The sequence below is a fragment of the Jaculus jaculus genome, chromosome 9 (genome assembly GCF_020740685.1).
Source record: "Jaculus jaculus isolate mJacJac1 chromosome 9, mJacJac1.mat.Y.cur, whole genome shotgun sequence".
NCBI lineage: Eukaryota > Metazoa > Chordata > Mammalia > Rodentia > Dipodidae > Jaculus > Jaculus jaculus.
The window spans coordinates 97071801-97086788 of NC_059110.1; the positions used below are offsets into that span (position 1 = coordinate 97071801).

At 39.4% G+C, this 14988-nt stretch overlaps 1 protein-coding gene across 2 annotated transcripts in view; it reads right to left on the reverse strand.

The window, feature by feature from the left end:
- Med13 (mediator complex subunit 13) overlaps nucleotides 1–14988 on the reverse strand; it is a 124942-nt gene that overhangs the window by 73701 nt on the left and 36253 nt on the right. The window contains exons 4-8 of one of the 2 annotated variants that reach the window (XM_045159209.1): nucleotides 13406–13506; nucleotides 12494–12691; nucleotides 9229–9423; nucleotides 8402–8564; nucleotides 7967–8077 (exon numbers count right to left, since the gene is read on the reverse strand). In XM_045159209.1, coding sequence (XP_045015144.1) covers nucleotides 7967–8077; nucleotides 8402–8564; nucleotides 9229–9423; nucleotides 12494–12691; nucleotides 13406–13506 — 768 coding nt within the window. Of the gene's footprint in view, nucleotides 1–7966; nucleotides 8078–8401; nucleotides 8565–9228; nucleotides 9424–12493; nucleotides 12692–13405; nucleotides 13552–14988 lie in introns of both variants that reach the window. The other variant, XM_045159208.1, reaches the window with a different exon arrangement.

Below are 14988 nucleotides of genomic sequence, written 5' to 3' on the forward strand. Positions count from 1 at the left end.
ATGCTGAAATTAACTGACTAGTGGGCCAACCTATCTTCTCCCAGAACATACTACTACCAAAAGAATGTTTGCTAGAAAAGGAAATGTTTAAAGTATCTTTTTTCCCATTACAACTTAAAGTAATTCTAAACCAAACAAACTATATACCCAAAAATCTATTAATTTTGTTGGGTTTTCAATCTCTTTCAAAATAGGATTTTCAGGGCTGGAGAGATGGCTTAGCTATTAAGGCACTTACCTGCAAAGCCTAGGACCTAGATTTGATTCTCCAGGTCCCACGTAAGGTGGCACGCGTGTGTCTGAAGTTCATTTGCTAGAGGCCCAGGCACACCCACTCTCCCCCCCCACCCTTGTATCTCAAATAAAAATATTTTTTTAAATGAGACTGCCAAGCTCACTGATGATATCTAAGAAATTATTTCAGAATGGTGAGATATGAAATTTACACATTCAATATTTGTTAAGAGGGGATTGTCTGTTTTTGCTTTTGGGGTTTATTAAGTTAGTTAAATCACAGCTACCCAGAAATTATCTAAAAGTAGTGGCAAACTGGATATGGTGGCATATATCTTTAATCCCAACACATGGGAAGCTACGGTAAGAGGATCACTATAAATTGCCTGCAATGAATAAAATGAGACCCTGCCTCAAAAACAAACAAAAGCCAGCATATTTTCAAAAAATTATCTGATGAGGGAACATTCTGAAATGATCCTTTTATACAAAGGCAGAGGCATCTTACTATACGTATATGAAAGGTGATCATAAAAGCTATCAGAGAAAACTGGACTTGCATCAAAAGGGTACAGAAGAAATCAAATCCACCATTACCCAAACATCAAAGATACTGCAATAAGATCAATATTCTTCAAGAACACTAAAGTAAATCATTAACAAAAGTAAATCATTAACAAAAATAACTGCAATTCAACCCAGTAAAATGCAAAGAGTTCATCATGACCGAATGGTGTTTGTCCCAGGAATATAAGGAAAGAAAACCCAAACTGGGTGTGGTGGCTCACGCCTTTAATCCCAGCACTTGGGAGGCAGAGGTAGGAGGATCACCGTGACTTCAATGCACCCTGAGACTACCTAGTGAATTCCAGGTCAGCCTGGGCTAGAGTGAGACCTTATCTCGAAAAACCAGAAAGAAAAGAAAACCAAGGCTGGAGAAATAGCTTAGTGGTTAAGGTAGTTGCCTGTAAAACCTAAGGACCTAGATTTGATACTCTACCATGCATCTGGAGGTTCTGCAGCACCTGGTACACATACACACTCTCTCTCTCTCTCTCTCTCTCTCTCTCTCTCATGTATGTATGTGTGTGTGTGTGTGTGTGTGTGTGTGTGTGTATCCCTCTCAAATAAGCAAGCATTCTCCACTGACTCCACACATGTGCCCATGGAATGTGCACATCTGCACATATATGTACATAACACTATATACACATACAAAGAAAAAAATTTAAAAAGGTTAACTGACAGTCACATCAGTATTTTTTTTTAAGAGACAATAGCAGCTGTGGGTTGAGGGAGAGATCTCATATCAAGAAAATATGCAGACGAGTGACAGAGGGGCACCCTGAGGTCTCTTCTGGCCTCTCTATGTGAGTACAGAGTGCACACATCTATACATATATGTATACACCACACCATCACCACACATGCTACACACACACACAAAGTCAAAAAATACAAACAAAAAACAAAATATATGTCCTTGAAATCCAAAATGATTAAATAAATCATGATACTATCATTCAGTGGAATTCTCAATGACAGAAGTTGTTTGAAGCAAATGAAGAAGATCTACAGGTGGCTAATATATAAAGATCTAAGAAAAACAACTAGGCTGCCTAATACATCACAATAACATACATAAGGGTTAGGGAAGGAACCACTCAAACACAGAAAAACTGGGCTGGGGAGATGGCTCAGAAGTTACAGGAAGGCAAAGCCTAGGTTCAATTCCACAGAAAGTCAGCTGCACAAAGTGGTGCATGTACCTGCAGATGTTTTCAGTGGCAGGAAGCCCTATCATGCTCATTCTCTCTCTCTCAAATAAATGAAATAAAAGATTTTATTTAATAACAGAAAAACATGTATAAGGATAATTTTTTTGGCCAGTGGGGGTTGGGGGAGGGGGTAATAGGGTCTCACTCTAGTCCAGGCTGACCTGGAATTCACTATGTAGTCTCAGGATGGCCTTGAACTCATAGTGATCCTGGGTGCTGGGATTAAAGACATGTGCCACCACGTCCAGCAAGGGTAATATTTCATTAACTTAGTATACCAAATTTTATATACCTGGGGTGAAATCTCTGGAAATATGAAAGAAAATAACTTTCTTTTAAAAACTCAGTTTAGAGCCAGGCATAGTAGTACATGCCTTTAATCCCAGCATTTGGGAAGCAGATGTAGGACTGTTGTGAGTTTGAGGCCACCTAAAAACAGTGAATTCTAGGTCAGCCTGAGCTAGAGTGAAACTCTACCTCAAAAAATTGAAAGAAAAAAAATCAGTTTACAGCCTGGCATGGTGGCACATGCCTTTAATCCCAACACTCAGGAGGCAGAGGTAGGAGGATTGCTGTGAGTTTCAAGTCACCTAAGACTACACAGTGAATTCTAGGTCAGTCTGAGCTAGAGTAAGACCGCACTTTGAAAAAAAAAAATTAATGTAGGGCTGAAAAGATGGCTTAGTAGTTAAGGGGCATGCCTGAAAAGCCAAAGAAATGACTGAGGTTTGATTCCCTAGTACCCATGTAAAGCCAGGTGCACAAGGTGGTGCATGCATCCAGAATTCATTTACAGTGGCTAGAGGCCCTAGGGAGCCCATTCTCTCTCTCTCTCTCAAATAAATCAGTTTAAAGATAAATAATATTCAATGTTTTCCCAAAATTTTTAATTACTTTTTAAAAAATATTTTATTTGAGAGAAAGTGGCAGAGAGAGAGAGAGAATGGGTGCACAACTGAACTCCAGACATATGCACCTATACACCACTATGTGCATCTGCTTACGTGTGTCCTGGGGAATCAAACCTGAGTCCTTTGACTTTGCAGGCAAGTGCCTTAATGGCTATGCCATCTATCCTGCCCATTATTATTTCTTTGAGAGAGAGGAAGAGAGAGAAAGAGAGAGAGAGATAGAGAGAGAGAGAGAGAGAATATGGGTGCACCAGGGCTTCTAGCCACTGCCAACAAACTCCAGGCACATGCGCCACCCTGACATCTGGTTTACATGGGTTATGGGAAATCAAACCTTTGGCTTTGCAGGCAAGTACTTAAATGCTAAGCCATCTCTCCAACCCCCTCAAATCATTTTATACAAAATAAATTTAAATCCTTATTTAAAGAAGAATAAAACAGGCTATGAACCAAAAAAAGACCTGCTTGATAGAAAGGTTAAATATAGGGCTGAGGAGATGACTCAGTGGCTCAAGGTGCTTACTATCAAAGCCTGGCATCCTGGGTTCAATTCCCTAGTGCCCATGTACACCAAATGCGTAGAATAGCACATGTATCTGGAGTTCATTTGGACTCACAGGAGGCCCGTAGTGTGGCTCTCATATTCTCTCTCTCTCCTTGCAAATAACATTCTTTAAAAGGTTAGCATAAAAACTTTTTCTAGAAAGAACCAGACAATAAATATTTTAAACCAAGAGGCCCAGTTTGTGTCCCAACTATAGCCATATATGCAGTATTAATGTTTGAGTCAATGATGGGACATAACGTAGAAAACAATGGACCCCTAACATTTATTACTTAAGGGCATAACTGTCTTGATTTGTGTAAGTTTAACTTATGTTCTTCACAATGTAAATCACCTAAGTACCTAGAATTTCCCAAAACACATTCCCATTAAGTGACAGAAGACTAGTCAATTCTGCCATTATAGAGTGAAAACACCATAAACAGTATGTAAAACAGTGGATATTCCAATAAAATTTATATATACTAAACTTTAAATTTCATATATTTATGTCACAAAATATTTTTTAACTTTTCCAGCTCTTTAAAAATATAAAGTCTAGGGCGGGGCATGGTGGTGCACACCTTTAATCCCAGCACTCGGGAGGCAGAGGGAGGAGGATCACCGTGAGTTCGAGGCCACCCTGAGACTACATAGTGAATTCCAGGTCAGTCTGAGCCAGAGTGAGACCCTATCTCGAAAAACAAAATATATATATACTTTATATATAGTCTAAAATGAGTTCCAAGCCAGACTGAGCGAGCATGAGATCCTACCTTGCAAAAAGACAGAAAAAAGCTGGGCGTGGTGGTGCACACCTTTAATCCCAGTTTCCAGCACTCAGGAGGCAGAGGTAGGAGGATTGCCAAGAGTTCAAGGCCACCCTGAGACTACATAGCTAATTCCAGGCCAGCCTGGACCAGAGTGAGAACCTACCTCGAAAAACCAAAAAAAAAAAAAAAGTGAAAACCAGCCAGGTTATAGTGGTGCATACTTTAATCCCAGCATGGTACAGGCAGAGATAGGAGGAGTTCAAGGCCACCCTGAGACTACATAGTGAATTCCAGGTCAGCATGGACTACAGTGAGACCAGTTTGAGTTCAGTACCCATATATAATAAATAAAATGCTGGGTATAACAGCATATGTCTATACCAGTACTTTTGAGGTGGAGACAGAAGGATTGCTTGCTAGAACTTGCTGTCCAATTGATCTAGCCTAACTGGTGAACTTCATGCCAACGAGAGAACCTGTCTCAAGGGAGACAGACAACATTCCTGAGGATGATACTAGAGGTTGTCCTCTCCTAGCCCCATACACACACACGTACCCATATGGGCTGGAGAGATGGCATAGCAGTTAAGGCGCTTGCCTACAAAGCCTTAGGACCCATATTCAATTCCCCAGATGCACAAGGTGGTGCATGTATCTGGAGTTCGTTTGCAGTGGTTGGAGGGCCTGTCACATCTATTCTCTCTTCCATTTATCTGCCTCTTTCTCTGTTGCTCGCAAAAAAAAAAAAAAAGTTTGTATTTTTAAGCAATTTTCATCTCTTATAAAAGCATATTTCATGAATCTTATTTTTATCAACTCACTAATCCTATTTCAGGTGCCACAAAAACGTTGTAAAATATTCCTAAACAGGGCTAGAGAGATGGCTTAGTAGTTAAGGCGCCTGCCTGCAAAGCCAAAGGACCTCGGTTTGATTCCCCAGTACACACATAACCCAGATGCACAACATGACACATGCATTTGGAGTTCGTTTGCAGTGGCTGGAAGCTCTGGTGCACCCATTCTTTCTCTTTCTCTCTCTTTTTTTCCCTTTCTCAAATAAATAAATAAAAATAAAATATAAAAAAATTGTGACACAAGGGCTGGGGAGATGACTTAGTGGTTAAGGCATTTGCCTGCAAAGCCAAAGGACCCAGGTTCAATTCCCCGGGACCCATGTGTGCCAGATGTACAAAGGAGCTCACAAATCTGGAGTTCGTTTGTACCCATTCTCTCACTCTCTTTCCCTGCTCATTTCTGCTATTTCTGTATCTCTCTCTCTCTCAAATAAATAAATAAAAATTTAAGCTGGGTGAGATGCTGCACGCCTTTAATCCCAGCACTTGGGAGGCAGAGGTAGGAGGATCGCCATGAGTTTGAAGCCTCCCTGAGACTACATAGTGAATTCCAGGTCAGCTTGAGCTAGAGTGAGACCATACCTCGGAAAAAAAAAAAAAAAATTGCTACATAAAAACAACCCTACATTTACTATTTTAAAAACTGTGTAAGCCTGGCATGGTGGCACACACCTTTAATCCCATCACTTGGGAGGCTGAGGCATCACTGTGAGTTCAAGGCCAGGTCAAAGTGAGTCCATGTCACTCTGGGCTCCAGTGAGACCCTACTTCAAAAAAAAAAAAAAAAAAAAGGAAAGCAGGGCTAGGAAGGTGGCTTAGCAGTTAAGGCACTTGCTTGTGAAGCCTAAGGATTCAGGTTCAATTCACCAGGACTCATGTAAGCCAGGGTGGCACATACATCTGGAGTTCATTTGCAGTGGTTAGAAGCCCTGATGCACACCCATTCATTCTCATATTCATATTCTCTCTCCCCTTCCCCCCTCTCCCCCCTCATATAAATATATATATTTGCCTCTTTCGTTCAAATAAACAAAATATTTTTTAAAAAAGCAAAACTGCATAAATCATACATTATATCTTTCTAAGAACACTTCAGGGTAATTTCTCAAGTATAATACAACCACATAAACATATGTGAGCCATGCAGAGTACCATACGACTATAATCCCAGCACACTGGAGGCTAAAGCAAAGGATCATGAGTTCAAGGCCAGCCTGAGCTACAAAGTGAGTCAGTCTCTAAACATGTGTATATGTAAAATATAACCCAGGCAAATCATTTAGCTGCTAAGAAAGCTTTCAGCTGGGTATAGTCATTCACAGCCATAATCCAAAAACTCAGGAGTCTGGGGTATAGGAGCTGCCATGAGTTCAAGGCCAGCGTGGGCTAGATGAAACTCTGCCTCAAAAAAAGGAAATAAAAAAAAGAAAAACTCAAACAAATAAACATATGACTTTTCACTATTTATTTATTTATTTATATTGTTTATTTTTTGAGGCAGGGTCTTGCTCTAGCCCAGGCTGACCTGGAATTCACTAGGTATTCTCAGGGTGGCCTCGAACTCACAGCGATCCTCCTACCTCTGCCTCCCAAGTGCTGGGATTAAAGGCGTGCGCCACCACGCCCGGCCAACATATGACTTTTAAAAAGTAATAAAAAAAGAAAAGCTTTCATAGCCCATATCTGTTAAGTATGAAAAAATTTAAGACATGTAATTGCATGTACTTTAGTAATCAACTTTGTATTACCAATTTTTTGGGGCTGGGAAAGTGGCTCAGCAGTTCAAGGCACTTGCTTGCAAAGCTGGATGTAAAACATGGCTCAAGGGTTGGAGAAATGGCTTAATAGTTAAAGGTGCTTGCTTTTTGATTTTTGTTTTTTGAGGTAGGGTCTCAGTCTAGTCCAGGCTGACCTGGAACTTATTATGTAGTCTCAGGGTACCCTCGAACTCATGAGAATCATCGTACCTCTGCCTCCCAAGTGCTGGGATTAAAGGCATGTGCCACCATTCCCGGCAAAGGTGCTTGTTTGAAAGCCTGACAGCCTGGGTTTGATGCCCCATTATCCATGTAAAGCCAGATACAAAAAGTGGATCATGCATCTGGAGTTCCTTTGCAGAAGCAAGGGGCCCCAGCACACTTCCCTCCTCCCTACTTGCAAAGAAATAATAGGTAAAATATATATTTTTTAAATTGCCCCAAAGTGACTAACATTCATTTGCAGAAGCAAGAAGCCCTGGGATGACCATATTCACATGTGCACACACACACACATACAAAACAGAAATTTCAGATAAAAAATTTTAATTACTGATTTTCTCCTATTTTCTTATTTGAAGGAGAAAAGGAAGATGAATGAATCCTAAGCTGGGGTGATATCAGTGGTTAAAGGAGCTTGTTTGCAAAGTCTACTGGCCCAGGGTTCAATTCCTCAATACTCATATAAAACAAATGCACAGCTGCACATGCGTGTCCATATACACACACATACACACTCCCCCTCCCATTCTCTCTCAAATGCATAAAATAGGGCTGGAGAGATGGGGTAATGGTTAAGGCATTTGCCTGTGAAAGGACCCAGGTTTGATTCCCCAGTACGTGCATAAGCCACATGCACAAGGTAGTGCATGCATCTGGAGTTTGTTTACAGTGGCTAAAGGCCCTGTTGCACCCATTCTCTCCCCGTCTGTCTCCCCCCTTCTAGCTCTTTCTCAAATAAATAAAATTAAACTAAAATTAAAAACAAAAAATTAAACATCAAATAAATAAAATACATACTGTGCTGGCATAAGCAGAATGAGACAAGTGTTTAGTAACACAGCTGTAACACAAATACACGGATCGGGATTCACCAACCTGGGAAAGTAACTCACCTCAAACAACGACAAGTTGTTTTTTGTGTAGCTTCAACGAAGTCCCAGGATGCTATTTTATCAGCTGTGTCTTCCTCACATAAACCACTTGATGTAGTAGAATACTTCCGCCTAAAATTTGAAATAACAAAATTCTTTGGATTCAATAAACTGTTCTGCTAACTTGATTTCAACACCAAAATTAATTTTGAAAGGCTAATGTTTTTTGAATCTATTTAATAATCATAATTACCAGAATGCAAGTTTTGTTTTGTGTTGTTTGAAGCAGGGTCTCACACTGGCCCAGGTAACCAGAACTCACTATGCAGCGTGGGCTAGCCTCAAACTCATCATGATCCACCTACCTCAGTCTCACAAGTGCTGGGATTGAAGGCATTGGCCACCATACCCAACATTCAGAGTGCAATTTTTAGACATCAAAATGGAGATACGTACTTGTTCTGTATTCTGTTCATATTGCATTCTTGCCAAACTCTATCCACCACATGATTTGCTAATTTTCTGGGTATTTTCCCACCATGGTGACTAGTGCTGTCAGTGTTGAAGCCATCAGACACTGAAGAAAACTTGACCCACTTTTGGGCAGACTGAGGATCAACTGAAAACAAACAAAAAAGCATATGCTATGCAACAATAAACTAGGTGAAAACAATGTGGGAATTATTATTTGTGAAATGACTTACTTTAGGTGTCTGGTGAGCTGATTTATATTTTGAGCAAAAAGCACATTACTTTAAATGCAAAAAGCAGAATTTTGAGTAGGAGATATAAACTAGATAATAGTATGCCAATGTTGACTTCATGGCATCAAAGAACAAATAAAAATTATACAGAGGTTGTGAGTACAGCTCAATGGTAGAGAGCTCATTCAGCATGCACTAGACCCTATAGGGTTCAATCCCAGCAAACACACACACACACACACACACACACACATGCATGTGAGCGTGCATGTGCGTGTGTGTGTGTGTGTATGTTAAGAGTAGTCTTAATTTTAGAAGGGCACTGAAGGAATGATGGACTTCATGTCTGTAGCTTTTTGTCAAGTAGTTCAGAAAAGACCAGTGATGGTGAATGTACCCATATAAAGAAGGTAATGAAACAACGATTAAGTTTAGGAATAAGATGAGACAATTCTTTGTACTACACTTATAATATTCAGTAAGTTTTAAGCTATTTGAAAGTAAGGTATTTTTTAGGTACATGAGTACTTAGATTAACAGATTTATCACCAAAGCTCATGAAACAGGTTAGTATAATACCTGTCTGGACTTCCTCAGGAGATGTAGGTGGTGTGAGAGTAACTGAAGACATAGCAGGATCTCTTGTGGAAGCAGGCACTTGATGGACCCCCACGCAAGAAGCCGAACAATGAGAAGATCCCACAGAGCTAGGAGCAGGAATGTCTGATTGAGGGACTAGAACAAAGCATGCTGGGTAGATCATTCGGACACCAGCTGAAAACAAAACACATAGGAAATCAATCACTGTAGTTGTAATGTAAGTAGTTTCATTCAAAAGAATTGCAAAGAAAAAGTGAACATAATGATTTCTATCTATATAAATAAGAGCATTTCTACATATTCATTTAGCCTAAGGCATTTCAAAGAAAAAACTACTATCAGATGTTAGTAATGATTACCACCGGTAAGAAAGCATTAGAAGAAAACAGCTTTTACTTTTCTTTCTTTTCTATCTGTGAAAGGTTGGGGGTTCTTAAAAATCTATTTTAAGGGCTGGGCACAGTGGCACATATCTTTAATCCCAGCACTCGGGAGGCACAGGCAGTAAGAGCACCGTAGGCCAGCTGAGACTACACAGTGAATTCCAGGTCAGCCTAGATCCCAGAATTCCAGATCCAGAGAGAGACCCTATCTCAAAAAACCAAAAATAAATAAATAAATAAAATCTATTTTAGCTGGGTATGGTGGCACATGCCTTTAACCCCAGCACTTGGGAGGCAGAGGTAAGAGGATCACTATGAGTTTGAGGCCAACCTGAAACTATATAGTGAATTCTAGATCTAGATCTAGATCTAGGCTGGAGAGAGAGCTTACCGGTTAAGGAACTTGCCTGCAAAGCTCAGGACCCAGGTTCGACTCCTCAGGATCCGCATAAGCCAGATGCATAAGGTGGTGCATGTGTCGAGTTTGTTTGCAGTGACTAAAGGCCCTGGCACACACATTCTCTCCCTCTCTCTCACAATGAAAATAAATTAATTTTTTTAATTAAATCTATTTTAAGCCAGGTACAGTGGTGCACACCTTTAATCCTAGCAATTGGGAGGCAGAGATAGGAGAATCACTATGAGTTAGAGGCCACCCTGAGACTACATAGTGAATTCCAGGTCAGCCTAGGATAGAGTTGAGACCCTACCTCAAAAAACAAAACAAAACAAAAAAAAAACTATCTTAATACATTTGAATAAATATAATGTGTTTTTAAAAATATTTATTTAAGAGAAAGGAGAGAATGGTCACACCAGGGCCTCTAGATGCTGCAAACAAACTCCAGATGTATGCCCTCCCACCCTTGTACATTTGGCTTATGTGGGTCCTGTGGAATCAAATCTGGGTCCTTTGGTTTTGCAGGCAAGTACCTTAACCACTAAGCCATCTCTCCATCCTATTATGTGCTTTACATTTCAAAAATCAGTATTATTTATGTTGTATATTTGTGTGTATATATGGAGGTCAAAGGACAACTTTGTGGTATCTGGGCTCTACCTTCTTTGAGACAGGGTCTCTTGCCACTGCAAATGAACTGCTAGACAGTGGAAACTGACAAGCTGGCAAACAAGCTTCGTATTCTCCTGGCTCTGCCTCTGATTGTCATAGGTGTACTGGGATCACAGATACATGTGCCATTTTGCAGCTGTCTTTAGATAGGTACTGAGAAATTGAACCTAGACTGGCAGGTTTTGCAAGCCAAGTGCCTCTAACCCACTGTACCATATTTTGGATTTTGAATTATAATCTACAAAACCATTTTCTGTTTTCTTCTGTATGTCTCTATTTTAATGTCTTTAAGTTTGCATTCTGTTTCTGGTTTTTGTCTTAACTATTCTGGTAATGATGTGTTTGTGAAACTGAACACTGGTAATCTGTATAAAAACAAACAAAACAGGCTGGAGAGGTGGCTCAGCAATTAAGAAGCTTGCCTACAAAGGCTGAGGAACCATTTCCCAGTACTCACGTAAAGACAGATGCACAAGGTGGCACATGTGTCTAGAGGCCCTAGTGTGCCCATTCTCATTCTCCCTGACAGAGAGAATCTCTGCTTGCAAATAAATAAATAAAATACTGTTAAAAACAAAACAGGCATAGTGGCACACATTGATAATCCTAACACTCAGGAGGTTAAGGCAAGAAGATCATGAGTTTAGGGCCAGCCTGGGTTACACAGCTGAGTTCAAGGCTAGCCTGCACCACATAGCAAAACCTGTCTCAACAGAAAAAAAATCCAAAGCACAAATGAGGCAATCTTTATAACTGTAGCATTAGATTTCATTAGCTAAAATAACATAGATTCTAATCCCAATTATAGTCAATTATATATTTTCCATGCTTCCTATGTCTTCTAAAGTAGAGTGTATGTATGTCTTTACTCACTTGGCTATGTCACTTATTCTGAAATCTAAGTGCATATAACATATGCCACATCTTAAAAGATTTAAATGTGTTTGCAGTAACAGTGCAACAGGCTCTTTTACATAAGTCTTGTGCTATGACATTCGCAGATACAGGTAAACTCTGTTAACCAGGGTCTTGGAATGTGAAGGCATATGAAATGGGCTAATCTAAAAAGAGCTTATTTAGGCAGAACACACCAAAGCCAGTTCTTTTTTTTTCCTTTTTGGTTTATAGAGGTAGAGACTTGCTCTAGAGCCCAGGCTGACCTGGAATTCACTATGTAGTCTCAGGCTGGCTTCAAACTCAAGGTGATCCTCCTACCTCTGCTTTCCCAGTGCTAGGATTAAAGGCATGCACCACCAAGCCCAGCCCCAAAGCCACTTCTTTCGATCATTTTTTGTTACTGGAGGTAAGACTTTTTTAACTAAGTGTTCAAACACTGTACACAATACAAGTTGTCAACTCTCCATGCACAACTTCATTCACAATTATTTTTGTCTCATCTTTAGTATGTGTTCCTCTGAATACAGTATGTTTCCCTATTTTAATACCTGTGTCTTGACAATTGGACTAGCCATGCCTAATGTAACGTGACCAAATACAACATACACTGCATCCCAGTACATATTCTAAATACACTTACATTGTTAGGCTTCGCCCTATTACCCCTCTGTTCTCTTCAGAACAGTGTGCCCCAGATACTGGGTACTTCTTTAACCTAGATTCCAGAATGAGGAGATATGTGGAGCCATCACAGCTGCAGGCATTATGCAATGTGAACAGAAAATATGCAAGAAAGAGATGTTTGGTGATAAATGTCAACGGAATCACTTGTTATTCAGCCAAATCTAACAGTCATGGATTTCCCTTTAATGTTAATATTCAGAATCCATACCAACAAGAACTTCTACTGCAGCTAAAGAATCATCTTCCCAATCCATATCTTCTGGTTTTTCTTCGGACATCTCCTTCAAGCAACAGGAAATAGGGTAGAACTGTTTCCATTCACCAATCAATTTTTTGGTAGCTGAATCAGACATCTTGAATGCCTGTCCTGTGAGAGTGCCGTTTAATCCAAATGGGCTTAAGATAACTAGAAACCCAGAGAAGTATCAAGTAAGTGGACTGTTACATCAAATAAAATCATATTGAACAGTGCTATGAGAAATTCTGCAAGTCTAATACATAGAAAATCTATAATAATTCCAAGAAAACTTACTTATTATATTTCATTAATGCAAAGACAAAGTACTACGATGATGAAATTTGAGAATTTGAGCCAACCCCAGATTCAGAAAGGGATTAGAATCTCAATACAGATTAGAGATGTTTGTATATGCTTCAATTTACCTTTACTCCCACTAAGGAAAAGCAACCTGAACAAAAACTGCATAGATATATAAACCTAAATAGTTATAAAGTACTGCCACATAAATTAAAAAAAAAAAACTAGGATTAAAACCAAACTAGAAATATACTTCAGGTAAAACATTTCCTTTTGAGGTCAATCATTTTCATGGTATAAATGATATCAAAAGTCCCACAGGTAGCTATGTTAAAAATGTCTTATAACTTGCCATAGAAGATGACCTTGAAAGCATTAACACATACATCTGCCACAAGATACTTAACAAAAGATACTAAAATCTTAACATTCACATTCAATTATTTTAAAAATAATAGCATTAAAAATACTCAAAATACTCATTTTGTTAATACTTTAATGAATAAGGTAAAACTGCAAACTTCAATAAGGATTCTGAAATAGCAATGAAAGATCAGACAACTATGCCAATAAATAATCTACCTTGAAATGGGCTATTGGACTGTTGAGCAAGGGTGACATGCTCTTCACTGAGAAGATATACGGGTTGGTGTTGGTTAATTTCCACACTGGTACAAACATTGCTGTCTCCATGCAAGAAAAAGGTGAAAGAGCAGGACAAGTGTTCACTAATAAAGAAGAAAGAGTTTGATTTTAGCGACTTTTTTTTTCTTTTTGTCCTTTTTTTTCCCCCCTCAGATAGGGTCTCACATAACTCAGACTGGCCTCAAATTCAGACCGTAGTCAAGAATGACACTTAACTCCTGACCCTCCTGCCTCTACTTCCTGATGCTGAGATTATAATCATGTACTACTGTTGGGACTCAAACCCAGCCCTTCATACATGCTAGTTAGACACTCTTCCAAGTGAGCTAACTCCCCAGCCCAACTTATTTTCTCTATTAAGAAGAAAATGCATACTGGCTCTTTACCATTGAAATTTCTTCTCACCTGAAGGAAAAAAAGTCATGGATATGAGCAAAGATTTGGCTTAAAAAAAAAAGTGTTCTTCACAACACAGTAACAAATTTTTAAGTAGATAACCAGTTTAAAAAGTTAGGTATATCCACATATACAATTATTATATAGTCACAAAAATAAGGGAGGGGACTAATGGAAAGTAGATTATCAAAATAGTACGAACTCAAGGGGCCAGGCGTGGTGGCATACCCCTTTAATCCCAGCATTTGGGAGGCAGAGGTAGGATTGCCATGAGTTCAAGGCTACCCAAAGATGACACAGAATTAAAGGTGAGCCTAGGCTAGAGTGAGACACTACCTCAAAAAAAAAAAAAAAAAAAGTATGCACTCAATTTTTTATGGAGAAAAAAATATTTTCAGGCTGGTAACAGATGGTCAAAAAAAATTATTTTTCGTGGTAAGGTCTCACTCTAGCTCAGGCTGACATGGAACTTTTTCTTTCCAGGCTGGCTTTTAACTCACAGGGATCCTCCTACCTCTGCCTCCCAAGTACTGAGATTAAAGGTGTGCACCACCATGCACGGCTCACAAATTTTTAAAAAATATTTTATTTTCATTTATGTATTTGTCAGAAAGAGAGAGAAAGAATGGGCATGCCAGGGCCTCTAGCCACTGCAAAAGAACTCCAGACGCATCCCCTTGTGCATCTGGCTAATGTGGGTCCTGAGGAATAGAATCTGGGTCCTTTGTCTCCAGCCCTAAAATATATTTTATAGTATGGGGAAATTAAAAATAAAAATTGTGTTCTGGAGGGATGGCTTAGCAGTTAAGGAGCTTGCCTGCAAAGCCAAAGGACCCAGGTTCGATTCCCCAATACCCACATAAAGACAGATGCACAAAGTGGTGCATGCATCTGGAATTTGTTTGTAGTGGCTATGGGCCCTAGCACACCCATTCTATCTGCCCCCCCCCATATAAATAAATAAGTAGTGAATACACACACACACACACACACACACACACACACACACACACACTTTAATAGTTTTGAACTGATACAATTATTTTAAAGTAAAAGTAATGATGAGTCTTACAGTTGATGGTATGCATACCAGAACAAAATGTGAGATAGTATATCATGATATT